This window comes from Phacochoerus africanus, chromosome 1, assembly GCF_016906955.1.
Source record: "Phacochoerus africanus isolate WHEZ1 chromosome 1, ROS_Pafr_v1, whole genome shotgun sequence".
Taxonomy (NCBI): Eukaryota; Metazoa; Chordata; class Mammalia; order Artiodactyla; family Suidae; genus Phacochoerus; species Phacochoerus africanus.
Genome location: NC_062544.1, coordinates 111,114,797 through 111,140,242, shown reverse-complemented (window position 1 = coordinate 111,140,242; position 25,446 = coordinate 111,114,797). Strand labels below are relative to the sequence as shown.

Sequence of the window (25,446 nt, the reverse complement as noted above, 5' to 3'; positions counted from 1 at the left end):
GAGATGTCTGAAGAGTTTGTTGGTGGGAATTAGGCATTTGTTCTTCCCTTTTCATGAGTTTTCCTTCCTCCAGTTTAGCTTAAAAAGCAGTACCTTTGGCCAGGGGCAGGCATGGGGTGGGGGGAGGTAGGGGAGGACAGAGGCAGCTGCAGACCATTTGTGCGCTAGAAATCTATTTTCTCATCAGATGGGATGGACACAGATCCCAAGTGAGTGACTGCAGATAAGATTAACCTAAAATTTTCAAGAGGTCTTCTGGGAGCTTGAAAAGTTGCCCATACTTCTCTGTATATTTAAATTAGCTATGGAGTTCCCGTTGTGGCTCAGTGGTTAACGAATCTGACTAGGAACCATGAGGTTGAGGGTTTGATCCCTGGCCTTGCTCAATGGGTTAAGGATCCAGCATTGCCATGAGCTCTGGTGGAGGTTGCAGACGTGGCTCGGATCCCGCGTTGCTGTGGCTCTGGCGTAGGCTGGCGGCTACAGCTCCGATTCCACCCCTAGCCTGGGAACCTCCATATGCTGCAGGAGCGGCCCAAGAAATGGCAAAAAGACAAAAAAAAAAAAGAAATTAGCTATGAACAGTATTTACTCTATATAGACCTAGAAAATATTTTTGGTTCAGTAATTAATTTCAAAGTTTGTGATCTGAGGTAAACCATACAGCAAAGAAAGTGCTTGTGACCTCATCATGTATTCTTTTTTATTTTATTTTATGATTTTTATTTTTTCCACTGTAGTTGATTTGGCATGTCATCATGTATTCTTATTTACCCTGTGTGAGTGCATAGCTATTAATAGTAAGAGTATATAGGAGTTCCCGTCATGGCGCAGTGGTTAACGAATCCGACTAAGAACCATGAGGTTGCGGGTTCGGTCCCTGCCCTTGCTCAGTGGGTTAACGATCCGGCGTTGCCGTGAGCTGTGGTGTAGGTTGCAGACGCAGCTCGGATCCCGAGTTGCTGTGGCCCTGGCGTAGGCCAGTGGCTACAGCTCCGATTCGACCCCTAGCCTGGGAACCTCCATATGCCACGAGAGCGGCCCAAAGAAATAGCAAAAAAAAAAAAAAAAAAGTATATAGTCAAGAGACCAAAATTCTTTTCTGTGCTTCATTATCCTGTCCTTTTGTTTCCTCTTGCCTTGGTTTACCTATTTTCACAACACGCTTACCAGTTAGTTTCACTTCAGGCATGTAGTCAGAATGAAAGGGCAGGAGTTCTCTTGTGGTGCAGCAGTTTCTTATTGTGACTATAGTGGCTCATATTGATGCTGTGGCATGGGTTCGATCCCGGGCCCAGGAAGTTTGACATGGCCTCAGGCATGGCCAAGAAAGAAAGAAAGAAAGAGATCAGTGCAGTGCTTGAGAACTGTATGCTCTTGGTGCCTGGTTAAATAATACCAGACTTAGTTTTTGGCAGAGTGGTGTCAAGTCTCCTTTGATGTTAGCCAGAACTGGGTGGAGTTTCTTAAGCTCTAGTCAGATTTGCTCAAGTGGGCGCTATGCACTAGGAGTTTGTTTTTAGTTCTCCCTTTACCAGAAGCTGTTTGTTGCCTTTTAATAAACTTGGTTCCAGTTATAATTGAGAATACTTGATGTATAAAATAATAGTCACACAGTCACATTGAGGATCTCTATGAGGTTTGTTTATTTCTATTTTAAGTGATGAAACTGAGTTATAAGTAGCTTATAGAGTAATCAACCTCAGGAATCATTTAACATACCTCTCTCATTTTACAGATTAGGGAACTCAGCACCAGAAGGTGACTCACTCAAAGCCATAGTGAGAGTCAGATTAAGCTAGTGCTTCAATGAAGCATGGAAACTTCTGAAACCAGCTTGCTTCCTTTTATCACCATATCCATTTAAAGCACAGGGAACTGTATCCAGTATCTTATAATGACCTATAAAGGAAAAGGATCTGAAAAATGTATACATATTTGTGTGTGTGTGTGTACACACATATATATAACTGATTCACTCTGCTGTACACCTGAAACATTGTAAATCAGCTATACCTCAAAAAGAAAGTTTGAAAAAAGGTTTACTTTATTAATTATATGCAAATAAGTCAAAGACTATATAAATAGTCAATGAGAGATAATTTTTTTTAAGTGGATACTTCTCATTCACAAGGGCACATGTTTAAATTTTCCAAAATATCCAGATTTGAGAACAACACTGTGTCATATCCTTTTGCTCATAAAATACTAAGTAAACATTTTAAGGCGTGAATAAATATTAAGTGACCTTAAATGATTCTGTAAATGCGGGATGACATTCTTGAATGTATTAAAATCAATTCTGGAGCACTTGCAGAACCAGCTTAACAAATCTGTAAGGCACCTAAGAAGTTCATTATACTTAGACATGTTTTAGTTATAGAATAACCGTAAAACTGAGTTATCTTCTGTAATTTATTGAATACTGTGGCTTTTGGGGCAATACTTTAATTTCCTACACAATACTAGTAATGCCTTTGCCAGAGTCATTTTCCATAAGTAGATTGTGTGTATTTGTGTTTTTAAATCATAATTTCTATTTATATATGATGATAAGAAAAGAATAGCTAGGAGTTCCCATAGTGGCGCAGTGGTTAACGAATCCGACTAGGAACCATGAGGTTGCGGGTTCGATCCCTGGCATTGCTCAGTGGGTTAAGGATCTGGTGTTGCCGTGAGCTCTGGTGTGGGTCGCAGACATGGCTCCGATCCTGAGTTGCTGTGGCTCTGGTGTAGGCCGGTGGCTACAGCTCCGATTCAACCCCTAGCCTGGGAACCTCCACATGCCGCAGGAGCGGCCCTAGAAAAGGCAAAAAGACAAAAAAAAAAAAAAAGAAAAGAAAAGAATAGCTAAACTGTGTTGGGTGCAGATGCTAGGTAGGTTGGCCACACACACTCAGAGCTAAATGACCCTCCCACTTTCCAGCCATCCAGTTTTCTATCAGTTTTACCCTCTTAGGCTGAATTTAAGCTGCTGTTCATATTCCACAAATCACATGTCAGCCCAGAAAATGGCTTGAGGGGTTGGGGGACAGAAAGGAGGAGAAAGATTAGAAAGGTTAAAAAACTGCCTTTGAGAATCTGCACTCAGATAAATGAAGTTTAAAATGTATTGCTGGTTTTATCTGTGTTTTCACCAATGTCTTAAATTAGGAAAAGTTTAAGTAGATTGCACGAAGTGAGTGTTGTAATTATATATTTCTGAAAAAAATATCTCTTATTGTATGTTGTTAAAGATGGTACAAGTGTCCTTACAAGTTCTCTTTAACTATGAAACTGTGTATAGACATCCTTTATTGTTTTTAGTTCATAACAGCTTTCCAGGGCTAACTGATAGTAGTTATTATAGATAAAAAAAGAAAAAGCAGTTCCTTTTTATGGAACCCTTTGATATTTGTCAGGCTTTTACAGAGTTCTTTATAATGAGTCATTTTCTAGCATTTTCCCTGGCAGGATCTGGAGTGACAATAATAAAGTAGCCTGGGGTAGTGCCTGGAATAGGACATCCTATTCCTGTTCATGTGTTGTAAATGAGTTATAGGTGTGCCAGTCAGTACTGATGACTATGATAGGAACTTTTAAATGACTGTTCATATATTTGTAACAGTTGAAATTATATTTGAATTCCTTTTTGCATGGTTCCCCCCAGCAAGCCCCTGTGTTCTGAATTCACTGGTGGTTGTTTGTATTGGCTCTGTCATGCTGCAGGATTTCTATCCCCCACTCCATATCTAGTTTACCTCCTTTACCAACAAAGTTGCCAATTTTTATCACCAGCCGCATAGTGGTAGAACTATAATTCAGGCAGCTGAGTGCAGGTAGGTTGGAGGTGGAAGCAACTCTAGATAAGAGGGCCATAGACTCACTCACTGATCTTGCCTAAAGTAGAGCTCAAGAAAAGCTTCTCAATTTATTTTCTGAAATTTGTTGATTTCCATTGCTTGTAAATTTTGTCCAGTATTATACCTTTTTTTTCTTGGCTGCATCTGCAGCATACAACAATTCCAGGGCCAGGGGTAGAACCTGCACCATAGCTGCAATCCTAAACCACAGCAGTGACAGCATCCAGTCCTTAACCTGTTGTGCTACCGGGGAAGTCCACTTTTTTTTTTTTTTTTTTTGGTCTTTTTGCCATTTCTTGGGCCGCTCCCGTGGCATATGGAGGTTCCCAGGCTAGGGGTCGAATCGGAGCCGTAGCCACCGGCCTACGCCAGAGGCACAGCAACGCGGGATACGAGCCACGTCTGCAACCTACACCACAGCTCACGGCAACGCCAGATCGTTAGCCCACTGACGAATGGCAGGGACGGAACCTGCAACCTCATGGTTCCTAATCGGATTCGTTAACCACTGCGCCACGACGGGAACTTCAACTTTTTTTTTTTAATGGAGAGCAGTCACCAACTTCATGAAGTTATAACTAAAATCCCAATGTACATTTATTTTTTGTTTTTTAATTATTTAATTTCTTTTTTTGTGGCTATTCTTGTGGCATGCGGAACTTCTGGGCCAGGGATCAAACCAGTGGCATGGCAGTAACCAGAGCTATAGCAGTAGCAATGCTAGATCCTGAACCTGCTAAGCCATTTTTTTTAAGAACTTAATTTGAGGAGTTACCGTCGTGGCGCAGTGGTTAACAAATCCAACTAGGAACTATGAGGTTGCGGGTTCAGTCCCTGACCTTGCTCAGTGGGTTAACGATCCGGCGTTGCCGTGAGCTCTGGTGTAGGTTGCACACACGGCTCGGATCCCGAGTTGCTGTGGCTCTGGCGTAGGCTGGTGGCTACAGCTCCGATTGGACCCCTAGCCTGGGAACCTCCATATGCCATAGGTGCGGCCCTAGAAAAGACAAAAAGACAAAAAAAAAAGAACTTAATTTGATCTTGGCACTAGTTTTCTTCTAACACATCGAGTAAGTTAGATTTAACTTTGTAATAGTAGATGTTTTGCTTTTGCTAAATATAATTAATTTTCTTTATTTTCATTTATTTGTTTGCTTATGGCTTTAGTGTTAACACTTAGCACTAATTTGGGGGAGGTTGTTTTTTTTGTTTTTGTTTTTGTTTTTTTTGTTTGTTTGTTTTTCTTTTCTTTTTAGGGCTGTACCCACGGCATGTGGAGATTCCCAGGCCAGGGGTTTAATCCTGGCTGCAGCCACTTGCCTATGCCACAGCCACAGCAACACCAGATCTAAGCTGTGTCTGCAATGGCAATGCCAGATCATTAACCCAATGAGCGAGGCCAGGAATTGAACCTCATGGATGCTAGTCACATTCGTTTCCACTGAGCCAAGACAGACACTTCGTATTATAGAGTAGTCTAAGCTTTACAATCTTGGAAATCTTGACCTTTCAGAATTTTGTTTGTACATGAATACATAAGTAATTTTTATATTGTTTTTAACAAAATATTGATGTAAATGAAATCAGTATTTCATGGCTTCATGTTTTTCTTACTGCAAATTCATGTAATTTGTAGTAAATTCTTAACAGTGTAGATAATGTTAGGTTTCTCTCTTAAAAGATTGATTTAACTCAGCTATAAAAATCTACAGTACATTAGTTTTTATAGTTAAGCATTTTGCCACCTTACTGGGTACTTGCACAAGACAAACACTAATACTAAGGGGTAAAGTTTGTTGTAATGATTATTGAGGCAGGAGGTTGAAGGCTTCATGTATATTTGTGTATTTGTTTTTTTCTCCTTTTAGTTCTACCAGTTTTGTTGCATGTATTTCAGATTTAAAGCTGTCTTGTCATATGTATATACATTTGGATTCTTGAATTGACCCCTTTATCGTTATTTAATCTCTCTCTTTATTCCTGGTAATATTTATTCTGAAGTCTAAAATTTGTCTTATATTAATACAGACACCTTCCTTGCTATTTAGTATTTGCATTGTATATCTTTCTCTGACCTTTTACTTTCAATCCCTTTTTTCTTTTATTTTAACCCATTTTCAGTGTACAGTTCAGAACGTACATATTGTTCCTATTGTTGTGCAGCCCTTGCCACCACCCATCTGCAGAACCTTTTTTATCTTGAAAAACTGCAAGTCTGTACCCATTAAACAATAACCTCTCCCTCCAGCCCCTGGCAACGACAATTCTACTTTCTGTCTCCGTGATTTTGATTATCCTAAGTACTTCATAAAAGGGGAATCATATAGTATTTGTCTTTTTGTGACTGGCTTATTTCACTTAGCATAATGTCCTCAAGATTCACGTATGTTGTAGCCTCACTCAAGCACATGGAAGTTCCAAGGCCAGGGATTGAATCTGAGGCATGGCCGCGACCTGTGCCACATCTGTGGCAATGCTGGATTCATAACCTGCTGTACCAGGCCAGGGATTGAACTTGCGCCACTGCAGAGACAATGCTGGATCCTTAACCCACTGCACCACAGCAGAAACTCCAAGATCATCATTTTAAAATCTTGATTGGAAATTATGGTAGGCATTTCAAATAGGAAACCTGATATAAATAAAAAAGTTAAGCACATGGAAGCAGGCTCAAATTTATCATTAAATTTTTGATAAGATTTTACTCGACGTCTGTACAAATTCAGTATTTAATATCTTCCAAATCTTGGTTTTTTTTTTTTTTTGTCTTTTTGCTATTTCTTTGGGCCGCTCCCGCGGCATATGGAGGTTCCCAGGCTAGGGGTCGAATTGGAGCTGTAGCCCCTGGCCTACGCCAGAGCCACAGCAACGCAGGATCCGAGCCACGTCTGCAACCTACACCACAGCTCACGGCAACGCCGGATCGTTAACCCACTGAGCAAGGGCGGGGACCGAACCCGCAACCTCATGGTTCCTAGTCGGATTCGTTAACCACTGCACCACGACGGGAACTCCCAAATCTTGGTATTTTAATTTATAATGATATATAGTTTAAAGAATACTGAATGTTTTCACCAAACTCATATTGATAAGTATGAGTTTGGTGAAAACATGGCTCTCATGGTGGGAAAATATTATTTTTCTTTTTTTCTAGGCACTTGCCTAGAAGAAATTTGTCTTGCTCCTGTGCTTATTCGCCTGTATTTTGTTTTGTGTAGGAGAATTGAGTTTATAATCTATGCTAGTCTGGTTTATTATCTCAACTTGCTTTAAGCCCTTATGCCACCACTCTTAAACGTTATATAACATTGAAACATACAGCAAAGCCTTTTAGTTGATGGATTTGGGAATTGAGAATGGTATGACTTCTGATTTTTCGATGTTCTAGAAATAATTTGATTTTTACATGCTTATAATTGTGGTAGCCTCACAGCTTGGTCCTTTGGAGGAAACTTGGTCCTTTGAAAAGAAATAATGCATAAGAAAAAGGGTTATGACTTTCATGTATGTAACATAGGGTAGTATATGTGAGAGGAGGAGAGTGTGTGTGGGCAAAGATGAAGATAGAATGACCATATTCTTTGCTGCGTATTCCTTTTCCCTTAGTAACTTTGTTAGAGAGGTAGACAGTGGAGGAATTTGAATGGCGAGCCTAACCATTAAGTGGCTTGAATCATAGTAAATTTTGGCTTTTAAATTTTTGAATTGAGCGAGTTTCCTGGTGGCCTAGTAGTTAAGGATCTGGTGTCACTGCTGTGGCTTGGGTTTAATCCCTATCCTGGGAACTTCTGCATGCTGTGAATGTGGCGCCCCCCCCCCAAAAAAAAAAGTTGGGGAAAGATTATGTATATTAGTTGTGATTCTTTTGTTGTAAGCAACAGAAATAGATTGACTATATGAGGCAAGACAAAGATTGGAAATTTGCTTACTTAGAAGGATGAGAAAGAAGACAACCAGGGCAACTGAACAGCTGCTACTTGCAGGCCTTCCTTTCAGGATGTTGTCCTGAAATGGCCCTTTCCAACCATTCTCTTTCTACCTTCTGACTGGCCAAACTGTAGTCATATGCCTAACCCAGTGGGGATGGGCATTGGATGTGTATGGATGGAGTTAAGGAAGAATAAATTTCTGGGCAGACAGAAGAAGTAGCCATTGTACTGTGCAACTAAGAATTGCTGTTGGATTTACATGTACCAAGATAAGAGTATAGCTCATATGTCCACTCTCTTTGAGTCAATCTATTAAGTTAGATTCTTTGAAAGCAGAGATAGGACTCTGCACACTTTTAAATTTCCTACTGTGCTATATATGTACTGGGGGCTCTTTTTATTGCATCATTTTCTCATGAATAAAAAGGACAAAATGGCATATGCTTTGTTTACCAGAGATGTGAGGGGAAAAAAGGTGTTTACTTTGGGTACGACTGTCTATTTCTAAGCTTTAATTTTCTTTTCATTTTTACTTGTATTTAAAAAAAAAATTTTTATTTGTTATTTCCCCAATACGGTTTTTTTTTTTTCTACTGTACAGCATGGTGACCCAGTTACACGTACATGTATACATTCTTTTTTCTTACATTATCATTGCTCCATCATAAGTGACTAGACATAGTTCCCAGGGCAACACAGCAGGATCTCATTGCTAATCCATTCCAAAGGCAATAGTCTGCATCTGTTAACTCCAAGCTCCCAGTCCATCCTACTCCCTCCCCCTCCCCCTTGGTAACTACAAGTCTATTCATGATTTTCTTTTCTGTGGAAAGGTTCATTTGTGCCTTATATTAGATTCCAGATATAAGAGATATCATATGGTATTTGTCTTTTCTCTTTCTGACTTACTTCACTCAGTATGATGAGCTTTAATGTTTTAATCTATAAAATGGAGTCTCTTTTAGCTTTAAATTTTCAGTTTTTAATTCCTTTTTTGTTTAAAACAGTGACAAGTGTTTCTAGGAATGTTTTTCCCTTTACAGTCCTCATCATATTAAATGTTTTTTTCCCTTAACCAGGCATTACAGTGGTGCAGAATGGCTGACCTCAGTCTTGCAGATGCGTTAACAGAGCCACCACCAGAAATTGAGGAAGAAATAAAACGGGACTTTATTGCTACCCTGGAGGCAGAGGCCTTTGATGATGTTGTGGGAGAAACTGTTGGAAAAACAGACTATATTCCTCTCTTGGATGTTGATGAGAAAGCTGGGAATTCAGAGTCAAAGAAGAAACCATGCTCGGACACTAGCCAGGTTGAAGGTAAGTAATTAAGCCTAACTGAATTTTAGGTTCAGAAATTAGATTAGGGGTTATACTTTGGGTCATAATCTTAAAAGCTTTGAGGAAACTGAACTGACTTTTTAGCATAGGCTAGTGTCTTTCTTTTTATCTAAACTTCTTTTTTTTTTTTAATTTTTTTTATTTTCCCACTGTACAGCAAGGGGGTCAGGTTATCCTTACATGTATACATTACAATTACATTTTTCCCCCAGCCTTTCTTCTGTTTATCTAAACTTCTTTGTTAGAGACCAAGGAGGTACGTTCAGTACCCATTAGTTCTTTGGTTGTATTTTTGTTGTTTTTATGAGAGAAGTTGATCTCCATTCCTTCTATTCCGCCATCTTAATCCAGTACCATTAGTTCTTAAAGCTGTAGATTACTCTTAACCCTAAAGTGTATTCTGTAACATCTCCACTATTGTTTAATCTGCCTCTTAATTTCCTCAATTAAACTGTCTGTTGTGCCTTTTCTTTGGGTTTTTTGTTTGTTTGCTTGCTTGCTCGCTTTTTAGGGCCTCACCCAAGGCATATGGAGGTTCCCAAGCTAGGGGTCTAATAAGAGCTGTAGCCACCAGCCTAAGCCAGAGTCACAGCAACACGGGATCTGAGCCGTGTCTGCAACCTACACCACAGCTCAGGGCAACGCCGGATCCTTAACCCACTGAGTGAGGCCACGGATCGAACCTGCAACCTCATGCTTCCTAGTTGGATGTGTTTCTGCTGCGCCAGGACAGAAACTCCTGTGCCTTTTCTTTTAAAGTAGCTTTGTAAAAGTTAGATAACAAGGCTTAATTTAGACTAGAGTCAGATGCCACTTGTCTTTGAGAGTAATCCCAGGTCAGGATTAAAAAATGGATTAAATTCTTTAAAAGAGATTTTCTACTTTTATATATTACTGGATCAGATTTGCTAACATTTGATTGAGGATTTTTGCATCTGTGTGCATGTGGGGTATCGGTCTGCTGTTTTCTTGTGAGACCTTTGTCCAGTTTTAGAATTGAGGTCATGCTAACATCATAAAATGACTCGGGGATTCTCTTGTGGCACAGTGGGATTGGTGTTGTCACTGCAGTGGCTTGGGTTGCTGCTGTGGCGTGGGTTTGATCCCTGACCCTGGAACTTCCACACGCTGCTGCTGTGGCCAAAAAAAAAAAAAAATTGAGAACTGTTTGCTCTTATTCTCTTTTCTTCTAGAGAAGATTGATAGATTGATGTTTGTAGATTGATGTTTTCTTCTTTAATATTTGATAGACTTTGTCATTGAAGCCATCTGGGCCTGGAGGTTTTTTTCTAAGTAAAAATTTTACTTATTTATTTACTTATTACTGTATTTTGGCTGCCCCGGTGGTATGTGGAAGTTCCTGAGCCAGGGATTGAACCCATGCCACAGTTTCTAAGGTTATTCTTCTAGCAACTTTTAGACGTATAGTATAATATTATCATGAACTATTAGACACTATGCCATATGTTGTATCTTCACGACTTACTTATAGCTAGAAGTTTATACCTTTTGACTCCTTTCACCTACTAGCCCACACTCCACTTCTGGCAACCGCCTAAAATAAGGTTTTAATGTTATAAATTCCCCCCAGTCATAGTTGTAGATTTGTCCCATAGATTTTGATATATTTTTAATTTTCATTCAATTCAAAATATTTTCTAACTTCCCCTATAAATTCCTCTTTGACCCATGAGTTATTCAGAATTATGTTGATTTCTCAATATCTGGGGAATTTTTTTAGATACTTTCTGTAATTGATTTTTGGTTTCACTCTGTTTTGGTCATAAGACATCCTTTGAAATTTCAGTTTATTTCAACTTGTCAAGATTTGTTTTACAGTGCAGAACATGGCCTTTTTTTGTGGCCAGTATACTTGAATAATGTATAATGCTGTTACTGTGTGGAATATTCTTTTTTTTTTTTTTTTTGGCTGTCCTGAGGCTTATGGAATTCTCAGGCCAGTTATCAGATCAGAGCTGCAGTTGCAACCTAGGACGCAGCTGCAGCAGTGCCGGATCCTTAACCCACTTTGCTGGCTGGGAACCCATGTCCCAGCGCGCCAGAGCTGATCCTATTACGCCACAGCAGAAACTCCATGTTTTATGTTTTTTGAAGATCTTTTATCAAGTGCATATGCATTTAGATGATGTCTCCTTGATGAACTGACCCTCTTACCATCCCTCAGTATTCCTGGCAAATCATTTATTCTAAAGTCTAATTTTTGTCATATTAATATAGGTACCCCAGTTTCCTTTTGATTAGTGTTTGCATGGTTATGTCTAACTTCTTCCACTTTCAGAACATTTCCTTTTCTTTCTTTCTTTTTAATTTTTTTTTCTTTTTTGACCACACACATCAACATATGGAAGCACCCTAGCCAGAGATTGATTCCAAGTCACAATGTGACCTATGTCACAGCTATGGCAATGCCAGATCCTTAACCCATTATGCTACAGTGGGAACTCCTGGAACATTTCTTTTTTACTATTTAATAATAGTGGGTGTCTTAGAATATAGACGGGTCTTCCTTTTTTATTTAACCTAAAGAATGCTGTCTTTTTATTAGCATCTTTAGATTTTATATTTAATGTGACTATTGATGTGGTTGGATTTAAATCTGTCATTTTGGTAGTTTTCTATTTCTTCCATCTGTTCCTTTAGTTTTCCTTTTTTGTCTGCTTTTAGATTAAGTGATTACTCATTATGATACCATTTTAATTCTAACATTGGTTTATTATGTATTTCTTTTTAAAATTGTTTTGTATTTGACCTAGTTTATAGTGTACATTTTAGGTTTCTTTCAGTTTGCCTTCCAGTAGTATTCTGCCATTTCATGTATAGTGTAAAATTTCATACAAAGCAATAAATGTCCAATTCCTTTCTTTCTTTCCTTTTTTTTTTTTTAAGGGCTACACCCGAGACATATGGAAATTCCTAGGATAGGGTCTAATGGGAGCTGCAACTGCCAGCCTACGCCACAGCCATAGCAGTCCTGGATCGGAGCCGTGTCTGTGACCAATACCTTAGCTCATGGCACCGCACTGAGCAGAGCCAGGGATCAAACTTTTGTCATCATGCATACTTAGGTTTGTTAGTGCTGAGCCACAACTGGGACGACTCCTCTTTCGTTTTTTGTGATATTGTCATAAATGTAATTTGGTATGTGTTAGTAACCTTCATTACTAGATTGTCAATTAGGTTATCAATTATCTTTTAGAATGAATAAAAATATGGAAAAGAAGCTTTTTATATATATACTCTGATTTTTACCATTTTGGGTATTCTTTATCCACCATTTCTGTCTAGCACCACACTCTTTCTGCTTTCTTTTTTGTCTTTTGTCTTTTTAGGGCCGCACCGTGGCGTATGGAGGTTCCCAGGCTAGGGGTCGAATCAGAGCTGTAGCTGCCGGCCTACACCACAGCCACAGCAACGTGGGATCCGAGCTGCATCTGCCATCTACACCACAGCTCACGGCAATGCTGGATCCTTAACCCACTCACTAAGCAAAGCCAGGGATCGAACCTGCGTCCATGGATACTAGTGAGGTTCGTTAACCACTGAGCCACAACGGGAACTCCTATCTTTACTATTTTTAATTTCTAGCATTTCTTTTTGACTTTTAGAGTTTCTGTCTCTTTGCTGAAATTATCCATCTGTTAATGCATATTTCCATCTTTTCCATTTTAGACTTTAATATATTAATCATAATTTTTTTTTTGTCTTTTTTGATGTTTTCTTGGGCTGCTCCCGTGGCATATGGAGGTTCCCAGGCTAGGGGTCGAATCGGAGCTGTAGCCACCGGCCTACGCCAGAGCCACAGCAACTCGGGATCCGAGCCGCGTCTGCAACCTACACCACAGCTCACGGCAACGCCGGATCATTAACCCACTGAGCAAGGGCAGGGACCGAACCCGCAACCTCATGGTTCCTAGTCGGATTCGTTAACCACTGCGCCACAACGGGAACTCCTAATCATAATTACTTTAAATGTCTGTCTGGTAATTTGAACAGCTGGGTCATCTCTCAGTCTGATTATTTTGTCTCTTTATTGTTAGACTTTATGTGTATCTTAATTTTTTATTATTTTTTTAATTTTTGTCTTTTTGCCTTTTCTAGGGCCGCTCCCTCAGCATATAGAGGTTCCCAGGCTAGGGGTCGAATTGGAGCTGCAGCTACCCACCTACGCCAGAGCCACAGCAACACAGGATCCAAGCCTCGTCTGTGACCTACACCACAGCTCATGGCAACGACGGATCCTTAACCCACTGAGCAAGGCCAGGGATTGAACCTGCAACCTCTTGGTTCCTAGTCAGATTCGTTAACCACTGCGCCATGATGGGACTCCTGTATCTTAATTTTTAAATAAATGCTGGACTTTACATGTAAAACAGTAGAGACTGGGATGAAAAAGTATGCACAGAAATGGGCATGTCTCTTCTTTTACTGGGTAATTAAAGAGTTGAGTCAGTTTAGGCCCCCAGAGCCGAGCTAGGTTTGGGCTTTATTGTTGCTATGATGGTCCGCAGCTACTGGCTTCAAATGCTTCTGTTCCTTGTGCTTATTAGAATAGTTACTGAGATGTTGGAAGGTTTTTCTCAAAGTTCTTGTTCCACTCTCAGCCTTTGGCCTTCATTTTGCACCTTTTCCTCAGAAGGGTCTTTCTTCATGCTCTCCCCTCCCTTATCAGAAGAGCACTAGCCTAGTGGTGGGCAGGAGTTTTTGGGTTTTGGTCTCAGTTTAGGCTCATTCCTGTGTGCATGCATCTCACAGTTGAGTCTTTTTCTTAGTAATGTTATCCCTCTTATGTTGATGGGGTCTTCTAAAAGTGTAGGAGCCTGGGCTAGGACTTTTTCCAGCTCTTTCACTAGGTTAAGAGGGTATTTTCTTCTTACTCTTCCCCAGCTGAAGTGAGTCTTAACTTAGCCCTCCAGCTGAAAGGGTTTTGAACTCCTCCCCCAGCAGCTTAAAGCTTTTGTTTTCGTGGGAGAGAATGGTCCCACGGGAAATGGCTTTGTGCTTTTCCTTTAGTGGCGGCTTTTTCCAGGTCTGCACCACTGAGAGAAGTTCTCTCTGGTGTCCTCCCTCCTGCCTTCGGTCTTTGTTGTGAGCATCTGGTGGACATCTGTGGAGACAGACCTGCAAATGGGTATGAATTCCCTTTGTGTCTGTGGATCCCAGGGACCCTTTACTCATGTTAGCTTTCACTTAGCCTTTAGCAAGTCATTAAACTTTTTAGTTGAATTCTTCTCATCTGCTTTCGTGGCCCATGGCCTGTGAGTCAAAGGAGAGCCGTTGTTTACCCCTCATGTCTCCTTGAGGGGTTTGTCTTTCTTTGGATTCTGTATTGCTTGGTCGCCCTGAAACCTCAGCTCTCTGGTAAGTTCAAGTTATGATTTTGTAGTTGATCTATTTTTTTGTTGTTGTTGATAGGGCGGGAGTGACATTTTTTCCAGCTTTCCATAGCCTGAGTGGAAGAAGAACTGCTGCTTTTTATGTATGCTTTATTTGGAAGGTGGAAGGGTGACCACAAATTTTAGAAAAAATATTCTTGAGTTTAAAATCAAATTACATCCATATAAATATTTACTCAAAGAAAAAAAATTGGATTCCTTAATGGAAAATAGGAATGTCTGTTCTCTTTTAATTCGTAATGGTCAGTGGAGTCATTTATCCTTTGATTAACCTAGAAGGAATACTTTAGTTGGAAGAAAGGAAATGGTTCAGAATAAATATTTTAATAACCTGAGTTATGGCTAAGATACTCTTCCCATCCCCACTTACTTACCCTCATCAGTCATAGGTGGAGGAAGCTTGCTGCTTTTTGTTGAAAATTTTCCTTTAACTGTGCATTCCTCCCACTGCCTGGGACTCAGCTTAGGTGCATGAGGATAATGAGTTGGTAGCAGTAGATAGTCTTGTAGTCCATCTTGGGCTGCTTGGTCTATATACCAAGAACTTGACCCAAGAAGAGGAAAGTTTTTATTTATTTATTTAATTTTTTTATTTATTTCACTTTTTAGGGCTGTACTCGTGGCATATGGAGGTTCCCAGGCTAGGGGTCTAATCAGTTAACAGCTGCCGGCCTATACCACAGCCACAGCAATGCCTGATCTGAGCCGTGTCAGCGACGTACACCACAGCTCACAGCAACGCCAGATTCTTGAGCGAGGCCAGGGATCGAACCTGTGTCCTCAGGGATGCTAGTTAGATTCATTTCCACTGAACCAAGAGAGCAACTCCAGAGGAGAAAAGTTTTTTAGAAACTGTTTTGCTTATTAAGAATTTCCCTGCTGATATTTTAAATGTGTCAATTACCTATAATTAACAGCTCATTGGCTTGGGAAGGCTGCTCTAGAAATTGATTACTGGTTACTCTAGGAAGGACTGACTGACTAGAGCATAGGAGTGGGAGAGAGACTTATTTTTGCTGCGTATCCCTTTGGACCACTTGGATTTGTACACATACATTTATTAACCTATTCAAAAATAGTAATATGGAATTTATAATATAACTGAATTATAAAATTTGCATTTTTTCCCATACCACCTTGTTTATAGAAAGGCTTGGCTCAGGATAAATGGGAGGAGGAGAGGTGGCTTGAGACATTGAAAAAGAAAGAGCTTCCTTATTTGGTTTTGTAGAAATCTGGTGCAGCGAGTTGTCAGTGAATGGGGACTTCTTTGCTATGGGTCTGATTTTTTTTTTTTTTAACAGATTATCAGATGATGGTTTTTGCCAAATAATAGGTTTTATGCTTGTGTTTATTCTAAATAAAATGTCTTTTCTTCTGAATGCTTCAGAAATGATGAGAGGGCCCTAGATGTAGATTAATTTTATTGTACATCCAAGTTGAGATTGGTTTTGTTGGATGAGATTCAATAAGTTATCACTGGTGCTCTTGATAGGATTTTACAGCAGGCTCACTTAGGCCCACCATTGGAAATTTATCAACCGGATTCCTGCATCTAGATATAGAAAAGGCAATTAAATGGGTTATATGTAATAGAACTCTTTGGACAATGTTTATTTAAATTTCTTTTAATTCTTACATGCCCACCCTTAATACCCTCAACTTTACAGTGAAGGGGAAAGAAGGCAGGGCAGACTTTATGGCAGAAGTAGGAAATGTTGCTTTTTCTCCCGCAGATTCAGTGCTTGCCCCAAGCCTGGAAAAAATGATTTTGCTAAGAAACTTAAGTATAATTTTTTTAAGTGTGAAGTGGTATTTCAAATTCACAGTGTGTGCGCTCAGGGTGCTTGTGGATAGGCCTTTTCTGCTTTGCTCTCTCCTGGTTAGTTTTGAATCTAAAAATATTTTTTTTTCTAGCGTTGCCTCTGTAAAACACCTGAATAGCCAAATATTAATTTTATAGAATGCTTGTTACCTTGCAAAACAGTTCTCAAGATACTTTTTCATAATGTATATACTACTTTGTTTTCCTTCAAAAAGTGTTTTCTTTCTGGAATTCCCTTGTGGTGCTTTGGGTTAAGGATCCCCCAGCATTATCATTGCAGCAGCAGCTCATCCCAGGTCCAGAAACTTCCACATGCTGTGGGTGTGGCCAAAAATGTTATCTTCCTAATACTGGTTCATTATCAGATATTTATGGCTCTTTTTCTAGGCTAGGGAAAGAAAAAGAAGCTTTCTCTTGAATATGAATAGCAAAACAGTAATACCTTTTGTGACTCTTGTTCATTCAGAACATTGCCACAGATGTCTTTTATTTATTTATTTATTTATGTATTTATGTATTTTTGTCTGTTTGTGGTCGTATTCACAGCATATGGAAGTTCCCAGGCTAGGGGTTCAAATCAGAGCTGTCGCTCTTAGCGTACGCCACAACAGCAGCAAAATGGGATCCAAACCGCATCTATGACTTACATGGCAGCTCACAGCAACGCCAGATCCTTAACCCACTGAGTAAGGCCAGGGATCGAACTCACGTCCTGATGGATCCTAGTCTGGATTGTTACTGCTAAGCCATGGCGGGAACTCTACCAAAGATGTTTGAATGAATATCTAACACATAATTGATCCTAAACACAGATAGTTGGCAAATTTGTGGTCAAGCCACTTAGTTTTTCTGTACTTAGAGCACTTATGAGATGGATAGGATACTTTCTCTCTGACATTTCAGGAGGTTTTTGAGGCTAAGAACTTGTTTCTAGAGAATATTTTAACCTAGACAGTGGTTCTCAAAGTGTGATCCTTGGACCAGGGTATCACTTGGGATCTTGTTCAAATTACAATTCTTAGGCAAACTCTGGGAAATAGAACTCAGCAATCTGTGTTTTAAGAAGTCCTTGCAGGTGACTCGGGTGCTCGTTCAAGATTGAGAAACATTGATCCTAGAGAAAGGGCCAAAGTAAATCCTGGGAAGGATGGTAACTAAGATAACTGCAGAACTTGCCCTGATTACTACACTGACAGGGGCATTCTGTTGTGGAGCTTCATGAATAACTTCATTGGCCACCAGAGGGCGATGTTGGCATAGGACTAACTTTTGTATAAGAAGGCCTTGCATTGAGATTGCTGAATCCCCACCCCAACACTTTTTGTTTGTTTGTTTTTTGTTTTGTTAGTGTCTTGATATGGAATCTCAGTTCCCAGACTAGGGATTGAGCCCTGGCCACAATGGTGAAAGTGCCAAGTCCTAACCACAGGACTGCCAGGGAACTCCCTGAATCTTCCCCATTTTGCCCAAAGTAGACTCACCATGGCTCTCTTCTTCACAGCACACATGCCCTCCCAGTTTGTTGCTGCTTTTCTTCTCTTCCAGATTGACTGTAGGACACTTCGGGGGGGGGGGTAGGGGAGGAATTCAGTGGAAGCAAATCTGACTAGCATCCATGAGAACGTAGGTTCGATCCCTGGCCTTGCTCAGTGGGTTGAGGATCTGGCGTTGCCTTGAGCTGTGGTGTAGATCACAGACACAGCTTGGATCCCGTGTTGCTGTGGCTGTGGTGTAGGCCAGCAGCTATAGCTCCGATTTGACCTCTAGCCTGGGAAGCTCCATAAGCCACTGGATTGGCCCTAAAAGGACAAAAAAATAAAATAAAATAGAATAGAATAGAACAGAATAGAATAAAATCTCTGCGGGAGAAGAGATAAAAAAACAAAATAAATTTGAATATCCTCATATCTCAGATCATGTGATTAGTTTAAAAGCATTGTTATTTTCAATGCTACATGTATTTAATTGAGAAAGTTTTCATTTCATGAGATGGGAGTTTGCCCTTCTGGGAAGTCAGTCAGTGAATGAAGGCTTATCCAGTAATGCAAAGCTTTTTAAGGACTAGAGCCCCAGCCTTATCTGCAGAGGAGTGTGCAGACCTTTTTCATACCCTAAAACCTAATTGTGGCATTCCCGTCATGGCTCAGTGGTCAACGAATCTGACTAGCATCCATGAAGATGTAGGTTCAATCCCTGGCCTTGCTCAGTGGGTTAAGGATCCAGGGTTGCCATGGGCTGAGGTGTAGGTCTCAGAGGCGTCTTGTATCCTGCGTTGTTGTGGCTGTGGCCAACTGGCAGCTATAGCTCTGATTTGACCCTGGCCTGGGAACCTACATGTGCCGTTGGTGCGGCCCTAAAAAGCAAAAAATTAAAATAAAAATAAAAAACATAATTTTGTTGTTGTTGTTGTTGTTGTACTGTTGTTTTTATTCTTCTCTCCTGAGCTTAGATTTTTCAATCATTGGGTGTTCTATGTATTGTAGAATAACTGTCTCCTTTTTATTTCCCTCTAAATCTCTTGTGTTACTTTTATTTTATTCTGGTAAGTTTTTTATATCTTAGTCTCAAATTATTACCTAGTCTAGTAATGTCATTTAAATAATTTTTATATAAGGCAAAAGTAAATTAATTTCATCGTTCTCTTGAGGTTACTTTGTAGTTTAGTGATTGATCTGCAGTTGATCTATAGTGGGTCTGCTGGTAAGTCAACTTATAGTTGATTAGTCTACAGTTAACAAACAATGGGAATAATAATAGTTAACATTTACTTACCACTAAACAGTTGCCACAGTGCTGCCTCCAGCGTTACTGCATTTAGTCCTCATAATAGCTGTGGGAGGAACATAGTATCCCATCTTTCACGCAGGCTATTAATAAGGTTTAGAAAATAAAAGGGAATTGCATTTGATCATTTAGTGAATAGTGAAAGAACCGCAACCTGAATCTAGATCTCATGATTTGAAACCCCATGTTCTTTCTCTGAAATCATACCACCTTCATGAATGCATACTTTCTGCTTGATTTAATGTGTCATAGATATTATTTTTCAAAACCAAAGATTCACATATTTAACTCAAAAGGCAGAATTATTAGATATAGAAATATATTTTGGAAAAATAAAGGAGAGTTTTATTTTATTTGTATAAAGAGCATGAACTTGAGGACTAATTCATATGAATTTGAAGTCATATGAAGTCTTCCACTTTCCTCAACCATTATTTCACGTCTTCTCCTCTCTTCAATCTTCCAGCACTTGCTTTCCTGTTCATATTCTTAGTTGATGATTTTTAGAACAGGTGATCAATAAACTCATTGTCTTTTTTTTAGGGCCACACCCATGGCATATGGAAGCTCCCAGACTAGGGGTTGAATCAGAGCTGTAGCCTCCAGCTTACACCACAGCCACAGCAACACTGGACCCAAGCCTCATCTGTGACCTACACTGCAGCTCGAGGCAACACCAGATCTTTTAACCCACTGTACGAGGCCAGAGATCGACCCATGTCCTCATGGATACTATTTGGGTTTGTTACTGCTGATCCACAGTGGGAATTGCACATCTCATTTATTTAAAATTTTTTTTTTTCTGAGAAGTTCCCATTGTGGTCCAGCTAGATCCTTACCTGCTACACCACTGAAGTCCATGCCTTCCTTTAGCAGTCACCAGTAATGTTCAGTGTATTTTTTCCCGTATTTTTTCTGATTATTTATGCCTGATGTTTTTTATAATGCTATTATTTCATATTTGCTTTGATTTTTGTCTTATCATGTCCCTTGTGTACTAATCTTCCCATATTAGTACACAAAGAGCTACCTCATTTCTTTTAATAGTTACATATTATTTCACAGCTTACTAAATCTCCTGGTAGGCCTTTGTTTTAAAAACAATGCCATAATAAGCATCCTGTTTATACTCATTTTTGAATACTTTTATGTCTTTTTGTGAACTTACAAACCTAAAATGGATTGTTGAGTTGAGCTGGTATTTCAAAATTTGATGGACTGCCAGATTTTCTCCTACAAAGGTTGTTTCAATTTATATGCCTCTAGTGGTGTATTAGAATACCAATTTTTGTACAACTTTGCCAACATTGGCTATTAACAAATTTTAAGAAGACTTTATCATTCATGGCTAAAAGATGGTATCTTTTATTTTTAATAGACATTTTCCTATAGACTGCATTTTATTTGATTTTTTTTGCATTTTAAATTGAGGCAGATTAATATACTTTCTTTCCTGAGCTAGAAAGGAATAATTTTTTAAGCTTATTGTGTGAGGATAAAGGCAAGTTATTCCAAATATATTCTAGCCCATATTTATATCCCAAATATGGGCTAGATCATATTTGGCACCTCTCTGGATAAGTAAAGCATAGTATGTGAAGCCCTTGAGTGGTGTGTGGTGAATGCTGGGTATTTAATAAAAGCCTGTTTTCTTTCATTCCTTTATTTTTCTTTTCTTTTCTTTTTTTTTAATGGCCACTCCTGCAGCATATGGAAGTTCCCAGGCCAGGGACTAAATCTGCAGCTGAGGCAATGCCAGATCCTTTATCCCACTGCTCCAGGGATCGAACCTGCAACTCTGCAGCTGCCCAAACCGATGCAGTTGGATTCTTAATCTACTGGGCCACAGTAGAAATTTATTTCTCCTTTTTTTTTCTTTTTTTCTTTTTTTTTTGTCTTTTCATTCTTTTAGGGCCGCACCTGTGGCATATGGAGGTTCCCAGGCTAGGGTCTAATTGCAGCTGTAGCTGCCAGCCTGTGCCAGAGCCACAGCAACACCAGATCTGAACCACATCTGTGACCTACCCCACAGCTCATGGCAACGCCAGATCCTTAACCCATTGAGGGAGGCCAGGAATCAAACCCGCAACCTCATGGCTCCTAGTTGGATTTGCTTCCACTGCACCACAATGAAACTCCTGCCTTGGATGTATGTTTTAAATGGCCCTGTGTCCCAGAAAGTTGGACATTGTAATTTTTTGGCTTCCAAAGTAAAATCTTGAATTTTATATTTTAGTAACTTATGTTCTAGATTTTACTTGTCTTATGAAAAATATGTCTGTGAGATTCTTAAGAGTGATTTGTAGGAACCTCCTGGGTTGGCAGGCTGACTGGCAAAAAGCTAGGCAAGTTGCTGAAATATTGGATATAGTCGGAGCTTTCAGAAAAGGTTATTCATGTAGTTAATGCAGTCACAGTCAAGATCCCATTAGGGTTTTTTTTTCTTTGTATAAACCAACCACTGGTTCTAAAATTTATACGGAAAAGCAGAAGACTAAGATAACCAAAACAATTTTGGAAAAGACCTCATTTGGAAGACACATAGCCTCATTTCAAGAGTTTATACAAATACAGTAATTAAGACAGTATAGTACTGGCAAAATGAATAGATTTATAAGGCAGTGGAGGAGTTCCTGTCGTGGCTCAGTGGTTAACAAATCCGACCAGGAACCATGAGGTTGCATGTTCGATCCCTAGCCTTGCTCAGTGGGTTAAGGATCTGGCATTGCCGTGAGCTGTGGTGTAGGTTGCAGACGAGGCTCGGATCTCACATTGCTGTGGCTGTAGCGTAGGCCGGCAGCTACACCTCCAATTTGACCCCTAGCCTGGGAATCTCCATATGCCCAGGGAGCGGCCCAAGAAATGGCAAAAAAGACCAAAATAAATAAATAAATAAATAAATAAATAAAAGGCAGTGGAACAGGAGAGAGAGTCTAGAAACAGACCCAAATGTAATATGGTCAATTGATTTTCTGGAAAAGGTGCAAAGGAATTAATGGAATAAAGGAACAATTAGATGTTCGTATAGAAAAACATGAACCTAGACCTGTGTCTTAAACCAAATAAAATTTTTTAACTCCAAATGTATCATAAGCTTTGATTTGAAAACTATAAAACATCTAGAGGCAAACATAGTAGAAAATCTTGTCATCTTGGGTTAGGCAAAACATTTCTTAGATACTCTACAAAAAACATGGATGCCTAAAGGGAAAAAATGATAAATTAAACTTCATCAAAATTTAAAACATTTGCTATTCCAAAGACACAGTTAAGAAAATGAAAGTTAAAAAAAAATGAAAATACACTTTCTGCATGTATTTTCTTGGAAAGTACATTCATGAGTTGCAGAACTCAACTGATAAGGGTCAGTATTCAGAAAAACAAAGAATCTTCAAAAATGAATAATAAAATACAGGAGTTCCCATTATGGCTCAGTAGAAACTAATCTGACTAGGAACCATGAGGTTATGGGTTCAATCCTTGGGCACCTCAGTGTGAACTGTGATGTAGGTCACAGACTCGGCTTGGATCCAGCGTTGCTGTGGATGTGGTGTAGGATGGCAGCTGTAGCTCTGTTTGGACCCCTAGCCTGGGAACCTCCATATGCTGTGGATGCCACCTTAAAAAGAAAAAATAGGAGTTCCCATCATGGCTCAGCAGTTAGTGAACCCGACTAGCATCCATGAGGATGCGGGTTTGATCCCTGGCCTCGCTCAGTGGATTAAGGATCCAACATTCCTGTGAGCTATGGGGTAGGCCAGCAGCAACAGCTCTGATAAGACCCCTAGCCTGGGAACCTCCAAATAACATAGGCACGGCCTTAAAAAGACAAAAAAGCAAAAAAAAAAAAAAGAATTTGAACACTGTAGAAATTGATGACTCAGTTCTGGTCTGTGTTTCTTGGTTTCCTCTTATTGGATCTTTATTGATTGATTGTCTCACCCTTTCTAGGGCCGCTCCCACGGCATATGGAGGTTCCTAGACTATAGGGGTTGAATCGGAGCTGTAGCTGCCAGCCACAGCCACAGCCACAGCAACTCGAGATCCAAGCCTCGTCTGCAACCTACACCACAGCTCACGGCAACGCCAGATCCTTAACCCACTGAGTAAGGCCAGGGACTGAACCCACAACCTCATGGTTCCTAGTCAGGTTCATTTACCACTAAGCCATGACGGGAACTCCATCCTTTTATTGGATCTTTAAATTTTGAACGGACTTTATCTGTTTTAAGGTAATGTTGTGACGAGTGTAGTCAGACAGTAAGTAGTTGCATCTGTTTTCATTTTTCTGTCACAGTGGTAATTATTCTTTGTGGTTGTTGCAGGCACTCCATCTAAACCAACAGTGCTAGCCAACGGTGATCACGGAATAGAAGGGAGTGACACTACTGGTAAGTGGTTCCCAGGATTCCCCAAATGTGGGGTGAAACAGTCAACAGTGCACACCTTGAAAAGCTCTGTTGAGGAGGATTGTTTGTGGAAACATATGAATTATTTCTAAGGGTACTCCTGTTCTTGGTGTTGTATTTAAACCTGGGGCATCTGCCACATAATATTTCCAGCAATGGGAAGAGTGCACTTCATTTGATATTCCTTGAATATCTTTTGTAGTTGTACCACACAAGAGCTGGAACAATCTTAAAAATACGTTTTTGATGCAGAATGACCATCATCAGAATATGTTAAGTTGGAGTCCTTTGGCCGCTGTAGCTCTTTGGGAGGGTCTCTTGTGACCTTTAGAAATGTTGTATACATCTTTGTTTCTTAGGTTTATTGATGACCAGGTTGTATTTGTTGTGAATGTTAGTTTTATCCAGTGGCAATAAATCCTTATTAGCAACTCATAAATTAGGAACTCTTTACTTCAAAGCTAAAAACAACCAGAAGTGCTACCTCATTTATCTTATAGTTTTGTGAACTGAAATTTTTGTTTCCTTGATTATCTTAGTTCGTATGTGGTATTGACTGTTTCTGTGCCTGCTTTCAAAGCAAAATTGTCTATACAATTTGGGTTTTACGAAAACATTTGTAGAGATATCCCCATGATTAGAGGCAGAAGAAACTTGAATATGAACTTTTAGAAAGGAATAGATTCACTTTTCTTTAAAAAGGAGGCAGTGCCAGAGGAAGGAAAGGCTTGAAGGGCATTGGTGTGGTGAGCCATTTGGAAGAATGAATGCCGTTTTCACCTAGGAAGGAAATGACTCCCACAGTTAGAGTAGGTTTCTTCTCCAGCATGATGTCAAGTCTGACCAGAGGGGACGCAGACTTAAATGTAGCAGCTGTTTCCCACTGCCACAGCTAAACAGTGCAGGGGAAAAGGACAGGCAAAGCACGCAGCCTGGCCCTTACTGTTTCAAGACTTTAGTTCCCTGGTGGCAAAAAAGAACCAAGCTGTTTATGAACTGCCCAGGGCCTTTATGAGAGCAAATCTTCCTGCTCTTGGACATCTCTCCACCCTTGTGTAGAATATAGTCCGTGCACCTGGAAAGATGTTGCATTCTGTTGCTTTACTGAAAATACGCATGCTTCGTTGAGCATGGGGTGGGGGTGCAAAGAGTGCGTGTTTTCCGAGCATGTTGTGACTTCATTCTGATTTGGCCATCATTAACTGGAGCATGTAGCTCCATGCTGTTTTGAAAATTGCCATTTCTGTTTCCTTCAGAGTGTTACTTATAGTCCTAAGAGCAGACTAGTTCTGCTGGTAGTGTATAAAGGCTTTGTGAGCATCTTACTGTGTTGAACTTGCTGTGTACTAATGACCTGTGCTTTTCCACCCTTTCCTACTTCTTCCTCCCTTTCTGTTTTTCTCCTGCCAGAACCCTAGAGTGTCTCTCAACACTGGGGCTGCTGCAACACCAGACCAGTGATCTTTCCTAAGCACCGTTATACTTGTAAAACCTTCAGCATTTTGCAGAGCTTTGCTTTCCTTCCTGGACAAGATGTAGAAGAAACTGAGGGTAGTTCTTCGGGGCCTATTTCTGCTGATGCCTGAGCAAACCACCTGCTTCTTCTTGTGCTCCATAGGGCTTGATGGAACCTCCTTTCCCTTTGTGAGCACCAAGTACCAAAAAATTTTTTTTTAATTTTAGTATTTTTATGAAGGCCATCTGATGTCTTGTATTTCTTATTCTCTCTTTAAACTCATTTTATCATTTAATTGTCTCACTTTTTTCTTTTCTTTAAACATTTTCGGTTGGCTTTTTTTTTTTTTTTTTTTAAGTTTTCAGATCTTCAACCTGAATCTCAGAGTATTATAAAAGCAAACAAAAAGGTGTGCACTTGAAAGGAACGGAGTCCACCAGCACTGC

The 25,446-nt window shown here is 39.9% G+C and overlaps 1 protein-coding gene across 23 annotated transcripts in view; it reads left to right on the top strand.

The window, feature by feature from the left end:
* Positions 1-25,446, top strand: part of MAP4 (microtubule associated protein 4) — a 172,475-nt gene that overhangs the window by 53,004 nt on the left and 94,025 nt on the right. For all 23 annotated transcript variants that reach the window (XM_047773064.1, XM_047773033.1, XM_047772991.1 and 20 more), the window contains exons 2-3: positions 8,851-9,091; positions 23,461-23,526. In XM_047773064.1, the coding sequence (XP_047629020.1) occupies positions 8,869-9,091; positions 23,461-23,526 (289 nt within the window). In that variant the 5' untranslated portion in view covers positions 8,851-8,868. The remainder of the gene's footprint in view (positions 1-8,850; positions 9,092-23,460; positions 23,527-25,446) is intronic.